The 27,917-nt window shown below is 37.1% G+C and overlaps 3 protein-coding genes across 8 annotated transcripts; 2 read left to right on the plus strand and 1 right to left on the minus strand.

Annotated features, from left to right (window-relative positions):
* Nucleotides 1-5,546: 5,546 nt before the first annotated feature.
* On the minus strand, nucleotides 5,547-9,180 carry LOC120001479 (nicotinamide adenine dinucleotide transporter 1, chloroplastic-like). Its single transcript, XM_038849836.1, has 9 exons — nucleotides 8,795-9,180; nucleotides 8,473-8,568; nucleotides 7,919-8,025; nucleotides 7,168-7,213; nucleotides 6,934-7,046; nucleotides 6,691-6,785; nucleotides 6,394-6,482; nucleotides 6,217-6,311; nucleotides 5,547-6,104 (listed from the first exon to the last, which is right to left on the minus strand). Exons 1-9 carry the CDS (start codon nucleotides 8,871-8,873, stop codon nucleotides 5,709-5,711), a joined length of 1,116 nt encoding a protein of 371 aa, XP_038705764.1. The 5' UTR covers nucleotides 8,874-9,180; the 3' UTR covers nucleotides 5,547-5,708.
* Nucleotides 9,181-11,108: 1,928 nt separating this feature from the next.
* Nucleotides 11,109-16,095, plus strand: LOC120002885 (probable protein phosphatase 2C 15). 3 transcript variants are annotated; one of them, XM_038851744.1, is made up of 9 exons: nucleotides 11,109-11,685; nucleotides 11,993-12,469; nucleotides 13,038-13,209; nucleotides 13,304-13,457; nucleotides 13,722-13,785; nucleotides 13,923-14,030; nucleotides 14,191-14,316; nucleotides 14,451-14,683; nucleotides 15,675-16,095. In XM_038851744.1, the coding sequence occupies exons 2-9, from the start codon at nucleotides 12,260-12,262 to the stop codon at nucleotides 15,892-15,894; spliced, it is 1,287 nt and encodes a 428-aa protein (XP_038707672.1). In that variant the 5' UTR covers nucleotides 11,109-11,685; nucleotides 11,993-12,259; the 3' UTR covers nucleotides 15,895-16,095. The 3 variants fall into 3 exon arrangements, with proteins under 3 accessions (XP_038707672.1, XP_038707670.1, XP_038707671.1); XM_038851742.1 differs by having other exon boundaries at nucleotides 12,002-12,469; XM_038851743.1 differs by lacking the exon at nucleotides 11,109-11,685 and having other exon boundaries at nucleotides 11,733-12,469.
* A 1,752-nt stretch (nucleotides 16,096-17,847) lies between these two features.
* LOC120001262 (chaperone protein dnaJ 15-like) lies at nucleotides 17,848-24,856 on the plus strand. 4 transcript variants are annotated; one of them, XM_038849501.1, is made up of 12 exons: nucleotides 17,848-17,996; nucleotides 18,459-18,747; nucleotides 20,216-20,339; nucleotides 21,086-21,168; nucleotides 21,266-21,377; nucleotides 21,454-21,558; nucleotides 21,691-21,741; nucleotides 23,048-23,137; nucleotides 23,247-23,355; nucleotides 23,452-23,600; nucleotides 23,685-23,738; nucleotides 24,294-24,856. In XM_038849501.1, the coding sequence occupies exons 2-12, from the start codon at nucleotides 18,620-18,622 to the stop codon at nucleotides 24,522-24,524; spliced, it is 1,236 nt and encodes a 411-aa protein (XP_038705429.1). In that variant the 5' UTR covers nucleotides 17,848-17,996; nucleotides 18,459-18,619; the 3' UTR covers nucleotides 24,525-24,856. The 4 variants fall into 4 exon arrangements, with proteins under 4 accessions (XP_038705429.1, XP_038705428.1, XP_038705427.1 ...); XM_038849500.1 differs by having other exon boundaries at nucleotides 17,876-18,027; XM_038849499.1 differs by having other exon boundaries at nucleotides 17,883-18,027; nucleotides 18,450-18,747.
* Nucleotides 24,857-27,917: the final 3,061 nt, after the last annotated feature.

Raw genomic sequence — 27,917 nt, forward strand, 5'->3', positions numbered from 1 at the left:
GATATCTAATTATTTACTTATGGAAATTTAGGAATTGTTAGGGCACCCTTTTTTTGACTATTTAGGAAATTATTTTGCGTTGAATGACAATTTTGTCCGAAACTTCTGACCTAACCTATGAGGGTATATCAGACTTTATATAAAAACTATTTATTGTCTCCAGTGCGGCATTATATTGTGTGGTTCCGCGATTGTCATATCCGATGTAATTTGATATTCTTGTTTTTTATCAAAAAAAGGGGTCTGTAGCAGTTTAATTACAGTAAGCCCTATTGTTGGTCAATTATAAGAAAAAAAATTAAGAAAATTATATTTTGTGTGATTCTAAAAATTCAAACGATGTATGAATAATGCTTAAAACAAAATACAATTATGATATTTTTTCAAAATAATTTGTTGCCCATTATCTACCTACAGATCAGCGGGCCCCTCGTTACAGTAACTTGACTACTTGATAGAGGAGGAAAAGACGTGGTGCTCCGTGGATAGGAATTTAGAACTGGACACGTGTACGGTAAGATTTGAGTTGAGGGAAGGGAGGGCTGTCTTTTTCTTATCCCATCCTCCTTCGATTGTCTCGACTCGAGAACGGAAAATCAAGAGCTAGTTCATGCATGAATTTCATAAACAAACACCCACGTGGCTCTTAAGAGCTTGAAGGAAACGCTAATGCTAGGTTGCGCACATGTGTGGTAGAGATCACACCTCCACGTTTGCCGCTGCCTGTCAAACCGCACCTGGTAGTCATGCCCCCTTTGTTTGTTTCTCATTTCTAGGAAACATATATATATATATATATAAATTAATTATATGCCCCCTTTGTTTGTTTCATTTCTTTAATTATTTCCTAGTGGAAGCAGAAGATCCCAAGAGTTTCTGCAAATTAGTAGCATAATAATTTTAATAAACCGGAATAAATTTTCATCAAATCCAATACATTTACATCACATGGGCCAAAATAATTAAAAGAAAAAGAGAGGCCTTTTCTATTGCAAATTGAGCACCGACCATCAGAATCCCATTCGATTATTATAAGAGGTGTCCCCTCAATATGTATTTTTATAAAAGGAAATGAACGGACGGTGGAGGAGGAATGGGAGTTGGTGATTGAAAATGATGTAATTTGTAACTCTTTTTATTGCAGGGGAAACAGATAGACCCACCCGAAGCAAAGGCCATAGTGCCATATCTTTATGATAAGCCCAGGTGGAGACTAGTCTATTGCGCACAGCAACAGATTCTGTGGTTTCTTCTCCGGCTTTAAATATTTGGAGAGGCCCATCTTTTAATTTTATTAAAGTGAATTGGGACGCTGCTGTTCACTCACAATCTCAGTGTACTGGATTTGGGGTTATTCTTCGAGATATCTATGGAGATGTTATGGCATGTAGTACAATGGTGAGGAGGAGTTTGATTGATCCTACTTTAGCGGAAGCCATGGCTGCACTCTATGCAGTTCAGCTTTCCTTAGAGCTAGGATTCAGACATATTATCTTAGAGGGAGATTCCTCAGTTATAGTTGCTGCAATTAAAGGTGAGGAGCTCAACCTTACAAGTTGGCGTTCAGTTATCCTGGAAATTCGAAGATTGCTACTGAATTTTTCTGGATGGTCGGTGTCTCTTGTGCGTCGTGAAGCTAATGCTTCTGCACATGCACTAGCCAAGATTTCCTTCCAGTTTCACGAAGCAAGGGTATGGATAGAGGAGGCTCCAAGTTCAGTCGTGCAAGTTGTTAATTCAGATAAAAATTCTTGGGAGAGTTGGCAGCAACATGGTCACCATGAGTACTGACTTAGACGGTTATTATAGTTTTCTTTCTCTAGCAATTTTGATTATAGTATGTTGATATAGTCTACCTTTTTAGGCTTGTTTCATTCCACCTATTGGTGGCCCGAGTGCCAAGTTTGGCCTCATGTTCTTTCACTCAGTCGATGAGTTGATGAATATATATATGTGGTCCCTGACCTTTTCAAAAAAAAAAACTTCTTTCCTACGTTGATTGCTGAATCTGTTTGTTACAACTTTTTCAATAAGTTTTCTTGTGTCCGTTTAGGAGTGTTGTGAGGTGAAGTGAGGTGCTGTGAGGTGAAGTGAAGTGCTGTGAGATGAGCTCTGCAGACAAAAAGCATTTCGTGTGTCAAAAAAAACTGTGAGACTGTGAGGTGAGGTGCATCTAAACGCAGTGCAAACACACTGCCAAACCGCACACTTGGAGTTGGCCTGTGTTGTGATTTGATTGCACCATATTATCTCTTTAAAAATATATATATATAACATAAAATATGATAAAATAGGTGTGTTCATTCAATTTTCGGTTTGATTTTTAACCATAACCGAAACGTCTGAATTGATCCAGTCATTATATTTTTTAATCCATAACTAAACCATTACTCAAATAACCAAACCAAAATCATCATATTTTTGGATAAGATCGATTTTCGATTTTACAACTTTGTAAATTGGATCACCCATTAAATCAAAGGAAATAAACAGAAAACTAAGCCAATGTGTGCTCTATCTTCGTATTGTTCTGTGCAAGTACAAACCAAATCACCTTTTTGTATAAACAATTGGTAAACAATACCTCTAAGATGGAAATACATTCATAACCACGCCCCATCGTTTTCCCAAATAGCAGTGGTGGCAGGTGGCATCAAAACTTGCAATAGCCAACATGGTGACCAAGCACAGGAACGAATAGTTATGGTGTGTGTTTCTTCCAAAACTTCCTAAATAATTGCATGATCCGTATGATAGGTAAACAAAAATATCACAATATTAAACCACAAATTAACATAATTAACGATAACCACGATTCTGTATAATGATAAATTGCATAAAATCAACAATAAATGTAATTTCAGTTTATTAGGCAAGGACTGTTTGGGTTGGGTTGGGCCTAAACCTAGGGTATTTGGGCCTAACCTTTAAGTTTTTGGTTTTTTCAATTATATCCGAAATCGGATCAAAAAAAGCAAAATTGAAAAAATATCAGAAAATGTCCTACAATCATAACCGAATTCGAAAACCGAATAATCATGGTTTGGATCAATTCCTCAATTACGGATCGGTTGTGGACATCGCTAAGAGGATATTTATATGTCGTATCATGCTCCTTCATTTCCTTTTTTTTTAATATTTTAAAAACATTACCGAAACTTTGGAATCTTTGAACTTAATTTTGAGCCCATATATCTTCTATTGGCCCAAAATAGAGATTTGAGACTTATCTTGTCTAAGCATGAATTATATAGACTCATATTTCTGGTTTGAAAATTGAAACCGGGATAAGCGGATGTAGCACTGATGATATGATAGCTTCTTCTTCTTCTTTTTTTCACCATTCCCATCAATTCATTCTCTAACGGCCAAACCCTATTCAAGACATTCATTCCCACTCCATCGACATTCTTCAAATATATGAAGATGAGTCTAAATGATGATGATGATGATGTTTTTTCGGCATACTCGTGTTTATACCTTGCAAATGGGGATCATTTACTGTTGAGTTCATAATTGATGTCGGGCATTCTTGAATTCTTGCTTGCGGGTTTTTACTCACGTTACTCGGATACTTGATGGATTATTTGGGTTTTACTTTGTGGCATTTAACCCAAGTTTCCAAGTTGTTTAATATGGCATCTTACGACTTTTACAGTTGAGTTCATAATTACCTTCAAGCGTCCCTGAGATCTTTGCTTGCGTAAAATTTTGCCAAACATATGAAGATGAGTCTAAATGATGATGATGATGTTTTTTCGGCATACTCGTGTTTATACCTTGCAAACGGGGGATCATTTACGGTTGAGTTCATAATTGATGTCGGGTATTCTTGAATTCTTGATTGCAGGTTTTTACTCACGTTACTCGGATACTTGATAGATTATTTGGGTTTTACTTTGTGGTATTTAACCCAAGTTCTCAAGATGTTTAATATGGCACCTTATGGCTTTTACGGTTGAGTTCATAATTACCTTCACGCATCCCTGAGATCTTTGCTTGCGAGTTCTTGTGCGGGTTACTAGTTTACTTGATGGATAGTCAGGTTTCTACGTTGCAGCATTTAACTCAAGTTCCTAAGTTATTTGATGTTCTCTTGTGTTCCACCTATCGGCTTTTATTTGGCTAAAAAATGTTATCGTTGTTTTTGATTTGAAATGGAAATTGCTCATGGCGTCTTACTGCTTTTACGGTTGAGTTCATGATTGACTTCATGCATCATTGAGTTCTTTACTTGTGATTTTCGCTCCAGTTCCTACTTTACTTTATGGATACTCGGGTTTCTACCTTGAAGCATTTAACTCAAGTTCCTAAGTTATTTGAAGATCTCTGTGTTCCACATATCGGCTTTTATTTGGCTAAAAAAATTTATCGTTGTTTTCGATTTGAAATGGAAATTGCTTTTGGCACCTTATGATTTTTACGGTTGAGTTCATGATCAACTTTTTGCATCCTTGAGTTCTTAACTTGAGGGTTTTTGCTCGGGTTAGCCACCATTGCGATAAGTGAAAGTATAACTAGTGAACGCTGTATGAGATACCTTTGGAGCGGCTCATTTGACCAAGCGATCAGCCTAGATGGTTTTCCAACCGTTGAGCATTTCTTCTCCAACTATTGTTCTGGTCTTCCTCGGGTTGAAAGGTGCTGAATTTTCTCAAACCACTAGCTTTAATCAAAGAAATCTGATGGTCCTATGTATATATCTGTGAAGTTGTGTGCCTGATCCTGATGAGCCACTTTTGCCAATGAAAATTGCAGACTTAATTGGTAGAGTTAACCGTGTACACTAGCACTCATATTTTGCTAGAGATATCGTAGATCGCTGCCCCTACTTGCAACCACTAGAGCTAAAAATTATCACGTTACCAACATAAAGGAGATGAATTATCCCATGAGAGTGTCACAGGTGTCCCAGCCCGTGTAGCCTCAGCCATGCCAATGAAACCCAATTGTGATTCCTCTCCATGACCCAATTGGTTTATTTTGGTAGCGAATGCTTCTTGTGGCCTCCTTTTTGTAAGTCAATAGGTTTTGTTGAAAACCAAAAGAACTTGAGAGCTTGAATACAACCACAAACTCTTCATGTGGCCTTCGTTTTGATCCTATCAGCTGCATTAAAGTGATCATGACCAATGACGGAAAAGCATAATCCAGCATGCATCCATCATTGTTAGAGCCAGTGAGCCACCAACAAAATTAAAGATGAATCAAATAATTGGATGGATATTATTCTTGAAAGTGTCCTTCAGAAAAAGGTATGAACTTTGAAATGTAGTGGGTGGATATTATTATTCTTGCACGAAGATTTGGATAGAAATGGTGGATAACTGGATATACTCCTCCTATCTTGCACTTTGCATCACGCTTTATTTTCTCACAAAGCTACTCAAAGGGCTTGTCTTTTATGTCTGAATGTATCAGTCATACAGACCACCAGTAACTGAGGTTCCCTGGTCCACCGCAAAAGGTGATGTTGCAGGTTCCCTGTATCTATCATTCATACCAGGCTAGTAATTCTTACATGCAAAGAACCATCACCAGTATCGGTGGGCAGTAAGGCAAAAAGAATCATATTCAAGAAGATGATACACACACCTTTATTAGCTATAACATTGGAGAATCATAATTCTACTTTATGGAAAATTATCCCATATAATTGGGAGATGGGCCAAAATAAATTAATGGAAGGAAATAAGAACAATAACCAATCAATTTCCTGGAGATAGCCCTTCTTTGCTTCCAAGAGAGATTGGGTGGGTTATATTACTTGATTGAGTTTGTGATTGCGGCAAAACAGTGTTGTTCCCCTCCTTAGTGCAAACGTTTTCCTGCTGAGGCTTCGCAAGGCCATCAGCTTCAGGCTGGGGATTTGAATGCTTCGTATCTCGTAGTATAATACGACCCAGAAACCTATGTATCATCTCATAACTAGTAAATGTAATAGCGGCAGAGGGAGTTGTTCTCAACAGATTAGTTGCACAACCACGGTAAAAGCCAGGAAAACCTTCCTTACGGAACACCTTCTTAATGCAGTCAACAACCCCAGCATAGTGAGCATCATGATGTCTGACATATCCTTGCTCTTGAAGTCTTGAACGCACAACCTAGGGATATGATATTTAACATTTTGATGATGTAGGATGAGATTTTGGCCAGAAACACAGACAAATTCACACACAGACAAAGGTGAGGTGGGGGAAGGGAGGACTAAAATACCTCGTGTGGGTATGTCAACAAAGATGCAAGTACTTTGGCTACAGAGGAAGCAATTGCGACATCTCCAGGACTCAGATTATCGACAGTGGTATTCTCTGAGAAAATTATATAATCATGATTAGCACCAATGGTATATTTACAACAGAATAGCGAAAGATAGATTGTAAGAAACATTACCCATCTTGGCCATATAAGATTTGATCTTCTCATATGCAGGAAACTGAATTGTAACATGGCTTACCCCAGCCAATGAAGGAAGAATGCCACTGTTTCAGACAAACACCGTATTTAGAGACACTAATGACCCAAAAATAAAGATGTAATTAACATATGAGATCAATCAGCCAGTTGCAGCAGAAAGAGGACACATCTAGCTAATGCATCCACCATTAAAATGATTATTTGGATGTTAAAATTGGATCCCCCAAGAAACTAGATCCAAATTCCCATTTTAAGGAACTACTCGAAACTGACCTATAGAGTCCTCGTATGCCTTCCTCGTGTGCAATTCTTCTCAAAGCAGAAAATATACCTTTGTAAGGAACCACACCCAGCCTCATCCCTTGCGTCTAGCGATGCAGAATACAAATCGATGTCCAGATTAGAGCGTCAAGGGTAAAAAAAATATATCAGGTCACCATAAGCAATATTAAAGTCAGGAAGATTGCAATGTATCACGACACAACCAAATGAAGGATGTCAGGACATTATGCTTACTTGCAGTCTGGTCTTTACAACCCATAATGGATTTGTTACAATAGAAGTTGCAGCTCCAGCCCCTGCAGCAGCTACCATATTAGCACCAATTGTGAGTTGACCATTGCCATCACCTGCAATATGACATGAAAAGTTTATAACCCAACCCACCAAAAAGGATCAACTATCTATCTTCATGTGACAGAGATGATCAAAGGCCATGAAGCAGCTAGCAATCATGGGAAAAAAACCAACCATGTGAAAGTAGGCCTTTTAGTTGCTCATAGACAGCAAAATACACCTAAAAATGAAATGAGCACCTTCGTCACTGACAGTACTATAAAAAGTAAATATAGGATTTTGGATTCTGCAGAGATACAAGATAGTTTGTACTAACCAACTCAAAAAAAAATCTAGGCGATGGAATCAAATTAACTTCTTAAAACGAGTTCAATCAATTACATTGTCAAAAGATATTGTCTTATTCCTTATATTTTCCCGAGGAAGAGGGAGAATGGTGTGCTTGCATAATAAAAATTTTCAACATGATTAGTTGATAACATCACAGTTCATAGCATGAAAATTCCCTCCAGTCAAAATACAGGTGAAGTAGACACTCAAGGAGCTAGACCACTGTGACTCCCTGAGAACTTTGACAAGCAAATTGGCTTTAGACAATATAGTAAAAAAATAAGTAGCAACTATCGATTTGGTAGGTCTCCCGTGAATGTAAGCGAGAGAGAAGTCGACTCTCCCACAGCAGTTAGCTCTTTTCCCTGAGGGGAGTGTACAAAAGAATTTGGAGTTACAGAAAGGGAGAGGAAAGTTTTCTTGAATGCATCATATAGGCTCGGGATATCGCATTTAAGTGCAGCTTTATGGAACTCTACACTTTTTAGCACCATTGATAGCATCATAAACACGCTAATTGCATTATTCAGACAAATAAACATGTGGCAAACAAATGACAAGGTGATAACAAAAAATAATATAAAGTAACACTCACTGCCCAGTTCGGAAGGAGCGCTAATAACGTTGGAGAGAGTCCACGATACATTCCCCTGAAGCCTTCAGTCCTTACTATGTTCTGTAGGCTCGAGATAATGATACTACCTGAAGGTAGACAATGTAGAAAGCAGCTCATCAATGTGTAAAGAAAAGATTTATCATTGGAAATTTCACGTTTGAAACAGAAAAAGGGGGAGGATTCGTTGTTATTGAAGACTCCATTGTTCCTCTTCCTCCCAATCCAGATCATCCATATCACAGACATGGGGATCAGTTGATTAATGCTCCTTTGATGGAACTACTATTCATGGCATTATATGCTTCATCTCTAAGAAAGTACAACTTAAGTCATTCTAAAACTGCAAAGTTAAACAAATAATCATCAATGGGGTTCAATATTCCTAGAAGCCATCTGGCAATGGTTCCATTCCATCTAAACTCTTCAAGAAGGAACTCTACAGAAATACTCCTTTCCAATAGGCACACTATAATTGATGATATAGAAACAATTAGTTTAAGTCAGCATGCTTGGGCGCAAAGATTTAGGCATACCTCTGCGACCAGAGTCCGGAGCTTCAGGTAAGCCATGGACTTGTAGCCTCGTCTTTATCACATCCAATGGGCACGTAAAAGTCGCCGCAATCGCACCTGCAAGTTACATCAACTCAGTGATTATCACAACTAACAGAGAGTACCAAGAATTTGCCTTTGCATGAAATGCAACAATTAATCGACATGAAATGAGCTACAAAATCCCTCGTTTCTTCCCAAAATTTCCTGAGGTTCCCGTCATTGGTTGAATTGCGAATAAACCCTGGATACTGCAATTTTGAGGAAATGCAATGACAAATTTAACAACAAAAATTGAGTAAACCTGCAGCTGCGCCGGCGCCCGCGTGGCAGAATAATTCCCTAGAACTCCGACCATGGGATGATTCCGTAGCTTCACTCATTATTCCTCTACAATTCCAAAACCTCTACAACACCAAAGGCCAACCCCATCGCAGATCTATAAATACAATAAGATACAGTTACATTGACCGACGCTTGTTCTTGGTTTTCTGGGTTATCGTGTTTGAAGCGTTCGAGAGACTGTGTGCAACGTGTAAGAAAGTAGCGAAACAGAAACTGCTTTGAAAAGAAAGGAGAATTTCTGTGATGAATTATAGTTTGGAATCAAAAATCGAAGGAGTATGAATTTCCATTCAAAATTTGGAAGAAAAAAAAAAAGAAAAAAAGTGCGAGGGTCTGCCTGCGCAAATAGTTTATTGTTTATTTTTTTTTTTTGTCCAAATAGTTTATTGTTAAAAAGTGAAGGGAAAGCTCCCTCGTCTTCGTCAATGTCTCGGCAGGTTTGTTTATTGTGTGTACTTTGGGAAGCTGATGATGACGTCACCTCAGCTGATTTCGTCTTGCTTTGTGAGCCTTAGCTGTAATGGGCCTGTAAGGAGCCCATTGATATATAAATGATGATAATTGGGCCTTACCCATGAAAAAACAAAATTGGATCGCTCTCAGCTCAGTCAGCTGTACTCAACTACTCATCATCACCATTACAAGGACCCCCACTGACAGTAAAGAGTTAAATTAAAAAAGTACTAACAACAAACAACAAACAACATTGTTGTTGTCTGATGCAACAATTACTACAAATATGGGTGATAAAACTGTGATGCTGCTGTTGTTGGAGAGATGTCTCTCAAGTCATTTTCAAATCCCAATATGGGTTGGGTTCTATCAGGACAGCCTTATCTTTCTGCATAAGCATCAATTGAACGTTGTCTCTAGAGTTATCCCCAATTCAAAAACTAACAACAACAAAAATATTATACATCATCACTTGGAGAGTACCAAGTGGGTAATCTGTGTTCTTAACTTTTCAATTTAAATATCCTCCTCCTCCTCTGAGACTACAAGCCTATCTATTCTACTGTAATTGAACTGGCAAAGCTGTGGACTATCACATGCTGTGTGCAGGTTTTAGTATTGGAGCACTTGGCTCAAGACTTATTCCAATATATGTCGGATCACTTTTTTTCAAATGTTCAGAAGTTTGGCATGTTATTCACATTTATTGAATTATTTTTAAATGACGAAGAAATTGTGCAAAATAAAAGTGTACGACTTTGTGAAAGACCCTTTTTTTTTACCACTAATCAAAGTTTAAATCTTCATATCAAGTTATTAACACCTTACAATGATTATCTCCTGGTTCCCTCGAGAGTGAATCTTGATTGAGATATGGTGATAAGACTTATGTCAGATTTCAGGTGTAACTAGAAATAAGACTTTGGGATATTCATGAAATGACGACTGTGTCAGTGACGAGATTGGTGCGAGTCTCGAGGTTACTGGAGACGTGTTCTATTAAGGATCTCAAAAAACTACCTAGAATAAAGCTATCAATTGGATGAACACTTGTCAAATATTGCTAGAGGAGATTATACATATCCTCTAGCATAGAGGATCTGGTCGAGTGGACGATACTTGACATGACTTGGTAGATAGTGAGACGGGCTATCAAAGATTCATTGTCTTGGGTTGAGGGCTAACGTGTAGTGAAGATTTGGTTGAGATGTTGAGTTAATCATGTGTCCATGTTGGGTCGTTGGCCTAATCAATGAGTCATGTTTTGATATGTGGATAGTGGACGTTTGAGCCTGATGTTATAATTAATTGAGTTGGGGCACAATATACTCGGTCAAGAAAGCCCCGATGATTTTTTTTTTACACTACACCATGTACCTTTATTATGGAGGGTTAGCCACCACTGTGTTACTCCTGATTCTCATCTTAGGTTGTGAGGAGAGTTTTTTGAAATACCATAGATAATTACGTTTACAGTTACAATCGAACTTTGGGCACACATGTCTAACCCAATCGATTGTTATTACTCCTATTCTCATCTTATGTTACGAGAAGGAATGTTACTATCACCATTAATTAGGAAAACGAAAGTATTATCTTCATCAATTACAAAAAAAAAAATTGACCTATTTGAGTACTAAATTAATCAAAACGTTTAAAAACAAGAACAGATGCAAGTTCTCAATTTGGTGGTCCATCAATACAGCGAATACGACGAAGGGACCACTACAATGCAAGCCACAAAATCAGTACAAGTTGATTGCAGGGACAGATATACCTGATGTGTCTACTCCACTGCACACATCATTGCCATCACAGAAACACATGCACCGCAACCATTGTTACCATCTCCCGTACACGTGTCACACTCCCGCATAACCTCTTCTGCATTTATCTCTGCTGTTTTACTTCACCCCCTCAATTGCGTTGCGTACGGTCCCCATTCCCCCTCTCCTCAAATGATCTGTTGGTTGGGTTACCAAACGCAGATTTACGAATTTTACGAATCATTACTGATTAGTGGATTTAATCGAACAACCACCCACTTTTAACTGATAGATTGCTTTATAATAAGCAAAGTCACTTTCCAGCGTTCCCCTTTACTTCTCTCTCAAAAAAGAGAAAGTTGTGCTAGTATTTAATTATTTTTTTAATTATAGTCCGGGGAAAATCTTGAGGCGGTGAATCTGAATTGCGTTCGTTTAAAATTGGGGGGTTTGTTGTAGCGATGGAGTTTACAGTTCACTTGTCGTCACCAAATACGCGTTTGGTTTACGCGTAGATATATCTTTTCTCTTAAGATTCTTCAATTTTGCTCAACTTGCTTTGCTTGGTGTCGCAGTCAGATCCGCTTCTGCTTTTTGATTCTGCGCCTAACGTGGCCGGACATTCCTCCTGGTAATTCACGTTCCTCCATGTCTCTCTTGTTTTTTTTTTTTTTTTCCTGTTTAACTTTTTGGTTGCTGGGAAAAAAATCTGGAGAGAGTACTTTTGCCTTGTGTTCGTTGTTCCTGATAATGGAAAATCAATTCCGGTATTCAAGCTGGAAGTTGTGTATTATATGAAATTTTAGCTACAGAACGAAGCATTGGTTGCTTTCGTAGTTCTTCAACATAGTTTTTACTAGTTCGCTTAGCCATATTAATTTGGTTTAGCTTAGTATTTTTTCGATGTGTTGAATATCTTTGCTCATATAGTGCTAAAGTCACTGCAGATCAAGTGGAGAATATCACGGTTGATACGGATAGAAGCTGCATCTTTTGTTTGAATAGAAAATTCATTATCCTCTTGCAAAGAGGCCTGAAAGAGGCAGAGGTTTTGTGATTTTATTAGCTATAGCAAATACTAAGAATTTTGCTGTTTCATTGAGTTGGAGGGATATGGAGTCTTCTGTGATGATATTGCTTTTGACACCAAGGGTTTCGTGATTTAGCTGTGCTGAGCCAGAGGCTGAGACAGATAAGTGTTAGAAATGGCATCCAGGGAAGGAAGGCGCAATCATGAGAATCTTGTACCCTTAGCTGCATTGATCAGCAGAGAGATGAAGATTGAAAAGATGGAGAAGCCAACAGTGAGATATGGGCATGCTGCTCAGTCCAGGAAAGGAGAGGATTATTTCATGGTTAAGACAGATTGCCATCGAGTGCCTGGGAACCCATCATCAGCATTTTCTGTATTTGCGGTAATTCTCTCAGTTGATATTCTACTATTTTCCCTATTATTAGTTGCGTACACATAATGGTTGCCATTTAGGAGTTCTGGTGCAGTGAACTGGATTGTTGAATTATTGTGTAATTGAACTTTCAAGTTAAATTGTACGTATTGGTGCTCTTTTCCTTAGATTGCTGCCCTCCTTACTTCTATGCATGTATCATTAGAATTTGAGGTTTTATAGGCCATTTAAATTGGTATAATTGAAGAGTTTGAGTGGTAAATCTGTCATACTATCTTCATGCTTATGGCAGCTCTTGATTGGAACTTGGCAAAAATTTGTTTCTCATTCATGTCGATGCACTGGATGTCATCAGGGCTTTTAGGTTTTGAGCGCATTTGTTATGTTCAATTTATTCAGATGAGTCCTCAAACATGACAACCAGCTATTATCTGCTTAATTTGTTTCTGATAATGGGTGTAATATTAGTTTGTATTGTTTTCATGTAATATTGTATACCAGATTTCGCCTTGTATCTATCTATCTTCTATTTATTTATAGGTCTGTAAGAGAGTCAATAATATATCTGAAATTCCAGATCTTTGATGGGCATAATGGAAATGCTGCGGCAATTTTTACTAGGGAGAATTTGTTGAATCACGTGTTGGGAGCGATTCCTCATGGACTTGGGCGAGAGGAATGGCTTCATGCTTTGCCTCGGGCATTGGTTGCTGGGTTTGTGAAAACTGATAAGGAATTTCAAAGCGGAGGCATGGAATATGTTCTCTCTTATGATGAGTTTTGCTATTGCAGTGTTGTTTTTACCAATTAATATGTACTAACACACTCTACCATTGACTCCAGGAGAAACATCCGGGACAACTGCTACATTTGTTATAGTAGATGGATGGACAGTGACTGTTGCTTCTGTTGGGGACTCACGTTGTATTTTAGATACTCAAGGGAGAGCTGTCTCTACCTTAACTGTTGATCATAGACTTGAAGAAAATGTGGAGGAGTAAGTCCGCTTGTCTCTTTCATAAGACTTTGCTGGCTTTTATTATTTTATTATTATTATATGTAGATGATGACGAACCCTTGGCCTAGTGGTAAAGTTGTTTTGCTGCAGCATTAAGGTCATGGGTTCAATTCCTAGAACCATCTTCTCCGAAATGCGGAGGTAATCTTGCCCTTCCCGACCCCGCCTCGATTGCGGGACCATCGTGCGTGGGAGTTATGGTACTATAATTCATGGATAAACTGAATAGTTCTTTAATTGCAGGAGAGAACGTGTTACTGCTAGTGGAGGTGAAGTTGGAAGGCTTAGTATTTTTGGTGGTGCAGAGGTTCGGTGTTTTTAGATATGATCTTTTTCCTAGTGACAAATACTTCTGTCTCTGCTGGCCTCTATTTGAGAGTTTTTTTTTTTTTCATTTTCTTTTAGATAAAATAGTATGTAACACTTTTTGCTTTTACTTTGCAGATTGGTCCCCTTCGTTGTTGGCCAGGAGGTTTATGCCTTTCAAGGTCAATTGGAGATATGGATGTAGGAGAGTTTATTGTTCCTGTACCACATGTTAAACAAGTGAAGGTAACTGTCTTATTGTGGAACTCAATTGATATATACATTATTCTTTGTATGTCAATTGTATTTTCTCTGTGGCTTGATTCTGGAAGCCCCTGGATTTGGGCTGTACACTGCTGGTGATGTGGTCAGCATGAACTCTAACATTCTCCATTCGCTACAAAAGCTATCAAATGCAGGTGGGAGGCTTATACTTGCTTCTGATGGCATCTGGGATGCCCTATCATCGGAAATGGCTGCAAAATCTTGCCGTGGCTTGCCAGCTGAACTTGCTGCTAGACAAGTTGTCAAGGTAACTATATTGTTTTTCTGGTACTATATCTCCTACCTAAGTCCTCTGTGAATTATGCATGGCACAGAATAACCTGTACGTAGTAGGCTTTTATGGCTGTATAATTTTATTGGATTGCTTTGATCATTTTATAGGAGGCACTAAGGACAAGGGGGCTTAAGGATGATACTACTTGCATAATTGTTGACATAATTCCTCCTGAAAATTCAGTACAGCCTTCAACTCCCCCCAAGAAGCAGAACAAACTGAGAGCCTTATTATTCAGGAAGAGATCTCGTGATTCTGCCAATAAACTATCAAAGAAGCTTTCTGCTGTCGGCATAGTGGAAGAACTGTTTGAAGAAGGTTCAGCAATGCTTGCTGAGAGGTTAGTGCTGCCCTTTTCAGCATGTATTGGTCAAATGTTCCTTGTTATTGTTTTTCTGTTGTAAAATTTAATCCTTTTACTTAAGATGCTTATAAATGGACAAAAACAAATAACTGGCTTCCATGTCATGAAAGGAGAGATAAGAGATGTAATGGTGAGAAGAATATTCTTAAAAGACTGTTTGGGAATTATTTGCAGTTTGTCCCATGATGAAGCATCTGATATACAGTTGTTTTTAAATTAGATTGTGCTTTTTCGTTTTTGGGGTTTGAGCATTTGATATTAAAAAGTTCTCGAGTTATAAATTCCGACTTTCTATTGCTATTTGAAACTTTCATAATGCAAGAGACCTTAGTATTTTTTTGTTCTTTTTATCTATTTTTGTTGCTTGATTTGTTAATTTGCTTTGCTCTATTTCGAAGAGGCACTACCCCTAGCTGTGTGGATCGCTTGGTCCTTTAGTAAAACCCATTACCTTACTCCGTCCACTGATTATTAGAATGTGGTAAAGGGACTTGTTGAAGCATAATTACATCCTGAAATAAGTGTCTGGAATCTGGTATTGCCTTTTGGTTTTCTTGCCATGATGATCTTGATGACATATTGGCATATACCATAACAGTTTGGATGCTTTGAAGTGAGTCATTGAAACTTCTTTACATAATAACTCATCTCTTGAAGTCATCAGAGTACCCTTCTGCATCCGAAATGAATATGGGTTGGCACCCTCTCCACTCACCTGCAGCCCTTGAAAAAAATGTGGTAGTTGGAAAGCATTTATGTTGTAATTCCTTTTGCATCGAAAAATATTAGTCGTGCTTTGATAGATGTTACATATGTATTTTGTTGCAATTCTAGATACCTTTTATGTCTATCTTGAACAAATTTCCTGTATAGAGTTCACGTTTCTTACCCTTATGTTTTTCAATCAAGTTGGTGTTTCAAAATTTCAACTGAGGATTTTTTTTTCCCAATGCTTGATCTTTCACAGACTGGGAAATGATGACAATGCAGCACAGTCAACATCTGGTCTCTTCATGTGTGCTGTATGCCAGGTTGACCTTGCTCCAAGTGAAGGCATCTCAGTCCATGCAGGCTCCATCTTCTCCATGAGCTCAAAACCCTGGCAAGGGCCTTTCCTCTGTGCTGAATGTCGTCATAAGAAAGATGCTATGGAAGGAAAAAGGCCCAGTGGAGTTAAAGTGTCATAATTTCTTCATTGTTGCTTACCATTGTTTTTGTCCCTTGATTCTTTTGTATTCCCATTATCTTAGGTAAGGAAATTATTTGAATCTTACTGCAATATTGCATCCAATGTATATGTAATATCTGCAAATAATCTGGAAAAAACTTAGCAATGAAGGAAGATTGATCTCGGAGAACCTCGATTGAGAGTCCGGGTTTCTTTGCAAGTTTGAAAATGCAATAAAGCTGTTGGCATAAATGATGATCGAAGCCGAAAGCCCTAGCCCCTAGCCCTGTATATCAAGGTGAGAGCAAGAAGTGGCAAGTGTTACACCGACATGCAGGTATGCTCTTTTGTCTTCATCTTTAGAGGGTTACTCTTCCAAAGTACCAGGACAGAGGAGTTAAGAATTTGTGTTTTCACATGAAATGACCAGTAGAAGCTGAATATGGAAGCTGAATGGCATGTAAGAAAGAAAACTTTAGGACCCTTGTTCACGGTGAATTTATATCACAGGGATAGGGAGCAATTGACTATGGGAAGGGACGTACGCAAATTGGGTTTTCTGTAAGAGGACCTAATGTATTAGTTTTTATCTTATTCATTTCTGAAAAAGGAATGAGGGGCTCTCGAGTTGTGACCCCTAACGATCCCTAAGTTCTCATGAAATTGGGTTAGGCCTGCTATTAGAAAATAACAACAGTCCTTACTCTTCCTCACTTTTGAGGGGTATAAAATGTCTCTCATACCAAAGAGTTACTTATTTTGAACAAAGGGTAAAATTATTTTTTGAAGCGAAATTCATCAATCTCCTATTAATTCTCACCATTTTGACCAGCATGAGTTATTCTGTAGTCTATATAATGAAAATATGAGGCATGGATGAATTTGAATTCCGTCATCGCAAAATTCAACAAAAACAAAAGAAAAAGGGATTTTTATTCTCATTTCACATATAAATTGTCAACCGACGCCCCAAATAACTATAATATACATCTATATGTGTGGTATATATATATATATAATTATTGCAGATATTAGACATGTAGTTATACTTATAATAGAGGACAACAATAACTCATATAATACTCATGTGAGTGGTAGGTATCTCATAGAGGTCTCTCCATCCCCTTCCGCTTTTTTTTTAAAAAGGTGTTATGTCTATAATATGAGGTAAGGGGCGCACATAGATAGGGTTTGGAGCGAGACCTCATCCGACCTGCATAAGTTCGGGTGAGGGTTCCTTCAACCCTCAATCAACTTCGTTTTAGGTTGGGTTGGGTCGGATTTGAACATAGGTCTAATATATATGAATTACGTATGTTTACACATTGGGTCTAGTATAATATGTATTATATATTTTCTCATGCTAGTTTTGATTCTAAATGTATAAGACACTAAATTTAATCAGGTAATGTAAATGATGTGTTTTAATTAGTTACTTAGTGTATACATTCTTATATTTTCCCATTGAGACAATGGTTCAAAAATAAATAAATAGAGGAAAATAAAATAATCCTTGAAAAATTGAAGGATATACTTACTACACAGAAACATTAATGAAGGTCATACTTATTAATAAAATTAAACAATATATTCATATATTGATATATTTATAGAAGTATAAACTATGTAGTGTAATCCTAAATGGGGTCTGATCGGGTCAAAAAGGGTTAAGAAAATTCAAAACCTCACTCGATCCACGTTAAGTTCGGGTTAGATATTTCTAACCCATAGATAACTCTCAATCATACAGGTTGGGGTCGGGTTTTGATGGATTGGGTCGGGTTTACAGGTTGAATCGAGTTATAAACGGGTTTTGTGCAGCCAGAGGCACCATACAAGGAAAAAAATGGTGGTAGAAAAAGAGATGGAAGAGAAAATATGTTAATTGACCTAGTCACTTTTTGTTATTTCGAATTATCTCATGCACAAAAAACAAGTAATAAAATGCATTTTTTTATAAAAAAAATGTTAAAAGAACCAAAAAGTAAAAAGATGAGTAACAAATTTTTGAAACGAAAATCAATTAGCCGAGGGAACGAAAAACGAAGAAGACGCAGACAAGTAAATCGAGCGGAGCTTCAGGCGACACCTCCTCTTCTTCTTCCCTCCACGTATATATACGTACAAATCTCGACCAGCTAACGCGTTCTCTGTAAATTTCAAAACCCTAGCCTTCCCCATGTTTCCTATGCAATTCGGCTATTCTTATTTTCTTAACTTTTGACTTCTTTCGAGTATTGCTACAATTTTTATCGCATTCTTCTCTACCCGATAAAGCAGATTAGAGAGATCCAATAATGCTTTGAATTACGTGTAGTTTGTTGGATATATCGATATCAACTTGTGGTTTTTTTTTCGCCTTCCTGTTTTTGAATTGTTTTGGTTGTAGATTTTGCAGATATACGTATAATTGGTGTCTTTGAGAGATAATATAGTTTCATAGATTCAGAGGAGGAGGGATACATGTATTGAGAAGATCCAATAATGCTTTGAATTACGTGCAGTTTGTTGGATTTATCGATATCTACTTGTGGTTTTTTTCCCCTTCCTGTTTTTGAATTGTTTTGGCTGTAGATTTTGCAGATATACGTATAATTGCTATAGTTGGGATCTTTGAGAGATAATATAGTTTCATAGATTCAGAGGAGGAGGGATACATGTATTGAGAGGATTTTTTCCCGCACATAAATTATTACACGGAAAGAGAGAGGGGAGGGAGAGATAGGATCCGAGTGAAGGGGGAGATGGCTTCGAAGAAGTTGGAAGGAGGATCCGCCCCAGCAATTCGGCGAGACCCGTATGAGGTATTGTCTGTATCAAGGGATTCTACAGATCAGGAGATTAAAACGGCTTATAGAAAGCTCGCTCTCAAGTAAGTTCAATTATCATTTTTTAAAAATTATTTCAATTTATCAAGAAAGTTCCGTTTATGTTGTTTGAGGAGCTGGTGCTTTATGTGCTCATAAGATTAATCTTTAGAACTCGAGGTTCAATAACTAGCTCGTTATGGTGTGCTATGAAGTTACTGGTGCCATTAGGTAGGTGTCCAATGCAATACAACACAATATGCTTTGCAGATGTATGGCAGATGTGGTTTAACATCTTTAAAGTTGGAGGAGATAATGGTAAATGAATCATGATCAATTTGATTCTTTTCGCCGATTCAGTTTCTTTGTGGAGAGGATTTTACATGGCACTTAGCTTCTATTTTTGAAGGTGCTAGTTAAGTCAGTAATCTATCTAACATGATCACCAACAAATGCTTGGGTTCATTTGGTTGTCTTTGTTGGACCCATATTTGAAGATGAAGAATTAGAGTTATTACATATAGAGTACATCCCTTCCTTTGTACACACTGCCTTCTTCTTCCTGCTCGAAAAGAATAGCTATTGAACATAACTTCCTTGACTTTTGGAATGCACAGGCTCTGCGCACCTTTGCATGCTTGGGGAGAGAGAGAGAGAGAGAGAGAAGCCCTGGATTGTTCCGTGAGAATCAAAATGTGGGCATAGTTGCTTCATTCTGATCTAGACATTGGATAACAAGAGCACATAAACAGCCTCTCCACAATGTGGGTGAGGGTGAGACTGTCACTGTCTTCATCTACCTTTCCTAGATCCCGTAGGGGCAGGAGGCTTGTGTACTGGGTTGACCTTTTGTAGTTTTGCACTCTGTGTACATCATGTATGATGGGGCTATTCTAGAATTGTCATTACAACCAATATGGAAATAGGAACTGAATGGTTTGATATATCCTTAAACTTAGTGCACTATATACATATTGGTGATGGATGCACTTTCCATTTTAGTTTGTTCAATTTGACATTTTCATACTTCGATGGTATGGAAATTGAAGAGTGAAGCCTTTTCATTTCCCTCTAATAGGATGACAAAATGCGTAATTGCTCTTTCTGCTTGATTTGTTTCTTTAATCTTAATCTAAATTTGCATGATCACTTGTTAAATGATGTTGATACTTACATAGATAATTGGTAATTTGGTATAGCACCTTGAGAAATCTTGGTTCTCTAGCCTTCATCCTGGTACCAATAGCAATTGGCTAGAAACGGTTTTGTTGTAATGTGGTTTTTCTTTCTCTTTTAAGGGCCACGCCCCCATGGTGCCTTTTTCAATAATATTTGTCCCCATTCAAATGGCATTTGATAGTACCACTCTAAAGGTTATTTCGTTTGAATTGTATACATAGCTGGCCTGTAGCCATCATTAATCATTCCCCAAACCCAACCCCAAAAGCCCTCAAAGTAGGGGTGCCTAGCAGCAGTATGGATATATTTTCTAGCTCCTGGACATAACAGATTTTAACTTGCGTTCATTGGCAGGTATCATCCTGACAAAAACGCAAGCAACCCTGAAGCTTCAGAACTTTTCAAGGAGGTTGCATACTCGTATAGCATTTTATCTGACCCTGAGAAGAGGAGGCAATATGACAATGAAGGGTTTGAGGTGCTTTTCCCTTTACCTTTGTAACATTAGCTTTGTGAATTCCCTCTCTCTCTCTCTCTGTCTCTTTCTCCCTCTCACACACACACATTCATTTTTGCTGATGCACCTACTTGTGTTCACTTGTTCAACTTGTGCTGTGCAAAGAAGGCAATGGGCTGGTGAAGGTTTTAAATCACTTGTCACGTTACTCACTTTGTGCTTGCTTTGTTTTCATTCGAATTTGCACTTATTGGGTTACAAAGCTATATCCGTTCTTCTTTTTTAGTCTGTGTTCTGCTATTGAAGTTTGGTTCTACATTTGTGGTTGTGTGAGCGTGGCTACATTTGTGGTTGTACCAAATTGGCAAATTTGCTACAATTTAATATAGTTCGCCTCCCTTTTGTGAAATTGGGCATGTGTTTATTGTGTACTTTTTTACTGCGGATTGCCCATGTTTTAATGTAGCTTATCTTTTTTTGTGTGTGTTAGGACATTCCATTCACAGTCTACACATTATGGGAAATTAGCCTCATGTGGTTTATTATTGGTGTCTAGTGTAGGGATGTGTCATTAAGCCTTTAGGATTTGGTTATTTTCTTCCCTTTGTGTTTAGTGTACAATTGCACTATTGTCTTTTATTGGACAATTATATATTGTTCTGCTTTAATTTTTTTGTCATTTATTTATTTAGGTGGTGCTTATTATCATTATTGTTATGATTGTCGTGTACGGAGCCTTTTTTTCATTGTATTTTACCTTCAATCAGGCACTTGAGAATGATGGCCTGGATATGGAAATTGACTTGTCCAATCTAGGAACTGTTAATACAGTTTTTGCAGCCTTATTCAGGTGATATTTAGATCAAAATTTTTACAGCCTTGTTGTGAGAAAGCTTTTTTTTTTTCTTTTCAATTCATGTCTCATCTCACCTTGTATGTTTTTGTAGCAAGCTGGGCGTTCCTATCAAGACTACAATTTCTGCTAATGTTCTTGAAGAGGCTCTGAATGGAACTGTCACCGTCAGACCCCTTCCCATTGGAACATCAGTCAGCGGAAAGGTACATACTTTGTTTTTGCATGATACAGCCAAGACTTTTCACATACAAGTCATTTATATATTATAGTATCCTGCAGGTAGAAAAGCAGTGTGCCCACTTCTTCGGTGTAACAATAAATGAACAACAAGCTGAGGCAGGGATTGTTGTGAGAGTAACTTCAGCTGCTCAAAGCAAATTTAAGGTACATGCTATAAGAAATTTTGTTTAAAATATATTGGCAGTGCCACTGGCTGTTGTATCCTCCTCTTTCTATGAATCTCAATAATATTGCTCTCTCGAACTAATGGTAAAGCTTTTCTGTGGCAATCTTCAGCTGCTTTATTTTGAGCATGAAGCTAATGGTGGTTATGGATTGGCTTTACAGGTAAACCTATGACGCTTTCATTTTTAGTTTCCCCTTTTTGTCTTTTTTCTTTTGTCCTATGTTGTTGTAGGGAATCTGAAACAATATTTACTTTGATGGTTCTCTTCCATTGATTTCTGGGGCTCATCGTGGTATGGAATACTAATGACATGAATATCCCTAGAAAAAACGTGACATGTGAAAATGCAAATGATTTTCAATTTAACAGACCTATTGAGACAGTTAATACTTAATAGTAATGACCTATCACTTGAATACATGATCCATAATGTGCAACTGTTAACCTCAAACTTCAATGCTATTTTAATTCTGGTTCCTCATCTAGTTCTGTAAGTTTCTGTTTTTCTTCCCCTTCCCATCCTTTTCTTCTTCATCTTTTCTCTCGAATAGGGGCCGGGGGGGTGTCTCCAGTTTTTTGTGTGTTAAGTTCCGTGCTGCAATGCGGGGGAGTGACTGAGTTGGCTTTCATCCTGATTAAAGATTTTTTTTGTTGGCTATGCTATGACATCCTTCTTCATTTCCCCCCCTAAAGTTGAATTTCCATCTCAGCCTCTTTTTTTTTTTTTTTTAATTTCAGCTCCAGTTTGCTCTTGGCTTTACTGATTTGAATGGATACAAGAAATATTTCAAAGAAGAGAATATATCCATTTATTGTAGTTGGAAGGATCCAACCAAACTATCAAGCTAATCAGGAGTTCCTTATTGACTGATTAAAAGATAAAAATGAATAATGAGTCACCCATCAATTCAGGTCTTTGTTTTCGGTTTAACTTGCTAGATGTTAGTATTACCCAAGGCTGAGTTTGGTTTGCAAATAGGCAATGTGATAGAGTAACTGATGCCTTTTGCTTATAGTGTGCACAAAAAGGGGAACATGGGATCATTGTGGGGTCATCGATAGACAAAAATAGAGCTGTCCTCCAGCCGCTCGAGTGTCCTGTTCAGCTCTGCTCCTAAACTCACTGCCTGGGTTTGACTTCTTGATTGTCAATTTTCTTCTTTTTCTTTACCCTGTTAATTTTTACAAACTTTACTGCCTGTTCTCTCAAATATTTCCAACCCTGTTCTTAAAGATATTTGGATAATTCATTGGTAATTTTAAAATCTGTTTTACGATGGTAAATTAGGTTATTGCTGAAGATATTCTTATGTAGAATACTAAGCAAATTATTACAGAGATAGCTTGTTTGACCCTTGTAAGAATTAGATGTCTGTTACTTTGCAATCTTTGCATTGTTTACTGTACATCAACACAATACAACTGACATGCCCAGTAAACATAATATATGGTTTTCATTGTGTATAGGAGGACGGTGAAAAGACAGGCAAAGTAACATCTGCAGGGATGTATTTCTTACATTTCCAAGTGTACAGATTGGATACAACGGTGAATGCGGTATGCAAACGCTGTCATTCCTCAGTTTTGCTTTGTCTTCTTCCCTTTTTGGTTACTTTATATATTTGTACAGATTGGAGAAAACTTTATTACTTTGATGGTGATGCAGTTGACAATGGTTAAAGACCCCGAGACTGGCTTCTTTAAAAGGCTGGAAGGTCTTCAACCTTGTGAGATTTCAGGACTAAAAGCTGGCACTCATATCTTTGCTGTCTATGGTTCGAACTGTTTGTTTATTGCTTTCATCTTGATTAGTTTTGTTATAGAAATTATTTGTGTATTTGATACATTAATATTTACTACTAAATAATCAGGAGATAATTTTTTTAAGACTGCAACATACACAATAGAGGCCCTTTGTGCAAAATCATATGAAGAGTCCACCCACAAGCTCCAGGAAATTGAAGCTCAGATTTTAAGAAAGAGAAGTGAGTTGCGCCAGTTTGAAACAGAATACAGAAAGGTAATGTTGCTGTTTTTCTACGCATAGCATGTTATTGTAATTGAAATATATTTTGCTCTTCTAACTCCTTCACGGCTCCTGTAGGCCTTGGCACGCTTTCAAGAAGTGACCAACAGATATAGTCAGGAAAAGCAATCTGTATGTTTTTGGAGCTTATTTTTACTTTGTGGATTTTACGTTCTTTATATTTCTCATTCTTTGTTTGTGATCTTTACGAAGAGTTTGTGATATTTATGATGTGGACAAAGAACGCGCGCTTACTTTTATCCACACACTCGCCCTTGTGCTATATATTAATACTCTGAACTATTCCATTCATCAAATATCATGACCTATTATTCATTTTCTGAGCTGTTTCTGTGAGGACACTTCATCATCCTTTTGTTTGGTTGTCATTATCATTCCCCTTCCATTTAATTGTTCTTGCACCTGGACAGTTGTGCAACTTTCTTTTCTTTTCTTTTTTTTTTCCATTTTCAAATTTAGTTTTTTTTTTCCAAGGGTAAATTTGTATTGTAGAGAATAAACTGAACCATGTGTTTTTTTCCCCAGCACTATTCATGGTGGTGATAATCGTAATTGCCTATTTGGTTCCAGTTTCCTTAGGTTCAATTAGGTTCTGATCAGACCATGTCCAGCGTCATTATTTCATGTTTGATGGTTATCTCACCTTATCACTTCACTATGCTATAGGTTGATGAACTGCTGAAAGAGAGAGAGGGTGTGCATGCTTCATTCAGCGTGGTGCGGAATATTGGTGGAAGTGGAAGTAATCTGAGTAACGGAAGTAGTAGTAAAATTCCTGGTGAAGATTCAAATGTTGAAAGTCCTGGGGAAGATGGAGGCTCAGATGGAAAGGAAAAATCAGCAAAAAAGAAATGGTTTAACTTGAACCTTAAAGGAAATGATAAAAAGCCTGCATGAAAAGCGTATTTAGATCATTTTTGTATTACGCAAAAAAGTTTGGAAATACTTTCATTTCATTCCCATTCGTTTGAGCCACTGGTTACCTCCAAAAGCTTGCCATTTGTATTATTTATCTGACCTTTTTCTTTGATTGGAGTTCTTTCAAGGTCTTAGAATTGGCATGTGTTGCGAATCCAGTTCCGCAATGTTACAGAACTCGGAGGTTTGTGTACATATATTTTCTTCATTAGTTTCGATGTGCACTGTCTTAGATCTTGCGGAAACCTGAACATAGACTGGTGTGGAAGTGTAGTAAACTGTTATTAATTTCATTTGATTTTTCTGAGAAATATTTTTACAGTATTGGACTTACGGTGATCAGAGATACATCTCATAGACCTTTAGCTGAAACTGTGCATAAAAAATGTGGTTAACTGGTTATGTTTGAGGCATAGATTTTTCTGTGTGGATGCTTGATAACTTCTTATACTTTGCATGTTCAACTAATTAGTAGACAATGGCATTGAGTGACTTGAACTATTAGGTTTTACTAATGCTCTAGAAAATCACCAATCTTAGGTCGTCTTCTTGGAAAAATCAAGCAACCATTATAAAAAATGTGGGAGGGACAACACATATACAAACCCTAATTTGTAAGAATCAAGGTACCTTAGTTGTCTTGACCTGTTGGGATTAAAGAAACAAATGCAATTGAGCCACTTCCATCTACTTGGATTTTTTCAAAGGACAAACCAACTTCTCGAGAGTTGGAGAATTCTTTATGAAGAAACCTTAAAATAAGCATGGCATGTAGATTAGGAAATGTCTTTCTCTAGGACCAAGTCCTCCATGCACATATAGTATATGTTGAGTACTTTTTAGTACATATTTGCATAAGGTAAGTAGATTCTATATTCAACTTTTCTTTTCTTTTTTAAAATATCGTAGAGAAATATGTTTGCGGTGGGAATCGAATTTTGAACACACATATTCTTAACTAAGCCAATTATCAATCAAATCGTCTCTCTCGTTGGTGATTTCATGGAGCTCTATTTACTATCAATATACAACTCTCAGGAGTTTTTTGGAAGACCCAAGTTTGATAATCAAAATGAAGTTGCTTGTCATCTTCATGACTTTATGTAAAATGGTCAATGTAGATGGGTTAACCACAACCCACGTGGCAGATGCCTTGATTGGTGGTTGATGCATCATACATGTCCAAATAGAATTCCTTGGCTTTTAAATTTTGTCTTATGAAGCGCAAATTTCTGATGTCTCCCAACCGTAAGTCTTTGGTATAGATGTTATGTAGTGGGTTTAGATTTCTAAAATTACTTTATCATGTTCCACCTTTCCATAAATAAACAAAAAGTAATAAAACCACTTCTGTCTTGTCTCATTGATTGACAAAACCCATTTCAAGGGACTTCTAGATTTACATTTTTTTTTTTTTGTGACCGAGAAATACAGTTTATCGTTTAAACATTTGACATAGATCTAAATTTGAGTCGTTAAGTTTGTGCGCACAAAATTTCTACTTGATGACAGGATAAATTGGGTTAAAATCCAATACGTAGTTACAAGGGTGTTGTTATTGATGATAATCAAACTCAAAACCTTACAAATATATACGGTTTAATCCCAATGAGATTCACCAATTAGACTCCCACTTAGATTTATATAGCAGCATCAATTATTTTTATATGTGAACATCCACAGGTTATATTAATTTATGCACCTCAATCTCACCATTGATTTGATGCATATGAGATTCAAAATAGTGAGTCTCACTTGTCATTTCACTTTTGAAAACAATTAAAAAATGGAGTGCACAAATTATTATTATTAAATTGTGGACATCCACGCTTTAAAATTTATGTGTATATATATACAATTAAATTAATGTCTCCATAAATAAAGAATACTAAATCAATGTCTGTCTCACATGACTTAAAGCTAACTCCACCCAAACCTCCCACCTTCATTTATTTTAAGAAAAGTAGATGGTGTTACATGGAGTCACACCCACATAGTTTGGAATATTGTTACAATATGCTTTGAACATAATCCATAAAAAGGGATTTCAAACACTCAAATTGAAAACTGTAAGTCACATTTAGGGGTTAATCCTTTTAGGATGCTCTTGCAAAAAGAAACATAGAGAGAGAAAGAAAGAAATTACAAAAGTTGATGGAGTTGTATATAACATGGTATAGGGATGTATCATATCTCAATTGAATCATTTTAGGGGTTAATTTTTTCCTTGATAAGCACAATTGGTGGGCCATAACCGCGATTTGGGAGATCTTAGATGATAAAATTGGTATCATTTCAATCAACAACAAAGAAAAAGCTTGATTAAGGCCTCTAAAAGTGGTTTTTATTTATATACTAAAATATACTTAGATGGTGGAAGAAACCATTGCAACAAAGAAGTGTTCATTGTCAAGAAAGTCATGAATCAAACAAGATTGGACAAATGACAATGCTTTCACCATCCTAGCTAGTTAACTAGTTAAATTCTCATGAGAGGTTAGTTCATGTGGGTTGTCACAAAATTTATGCATATGGTCCCAATGTGCCCCATGGTGGGCATACCCTAAGGTTCAAAAATTGAGACACCAATCACATGTGTATATGTGTTCATTATCGGAGAAAATCGGCTGCATATCAAACATTAATAAAATAAGTTGTTGGTACCTTTACCTAATAGACTATCTCTTCCAAATAAAAAAAGCGATCATCCGATTATCCAGTAATATTAATTAATCTAAGATGTAGCAATATTACTTGATATCTTACTCGTATTTCACTTGATAAACTTTTAGGCGTTTAAAGTTCTATATATATATATATAGTTGCCTAACACATATACATATTCTTGGGTTAAATTTATCTTGCACGTGAGAGTAAGTGTACAAGCAACAAATTTAAGTACTTCAAAATAAAAGTTAACGTACATTGTACCAAATAGAAACACATGTCTGGTATTGAAAATCAAACCCCTAATTTGTCTGTTTGGGTTCAAAAGATGTAAAGTTAGTAGGGTAGCATGCATTGCGCAAGAAAGTAGTGATAATAATAATCATCATCTAGAACACCTAATGCATGTACAAGCTTAATTATCAGGTGGTCCTGGTTCGATCCATTAATTATTGAAGTTGGAAGCATTGACCTCTTCAATGATATATTTGTCTGAAACCTATATATATACAAAAGATGAAAGACAACTCAAAGAGAGATGGAGCCAAGAATCAGTACACATTTATGTAATAAAAGAGCTTCTATATATAGGTCCCAACCCGTTGTATATATGTGAAGTGTGAACTCTCTAGCCTTTAACCTCTGATGAGCATGACTAGACACATTTATGTTGAAACTTGTCACTTCATGTGTGTTGTTTTTTCT

The sequence above is a fragment of the Tripterygium wilfordii genome, chromosome 7 (genome assembly GCF_013401445.1).
Source record: "Tripterygium wilfordii isolate XIE 37 chromosome 7, ASM1340144v1, whole genome shotgun sequence".
In the NCBI taxonomy this organism is placed as follows: domain Eukaryota; kingdom Viridiplantae; phylum Streptophyta; class Magnoliopsida; order Celastrales; family Celastraceae; genus Tripterygium; species Tripterygium wilfordii.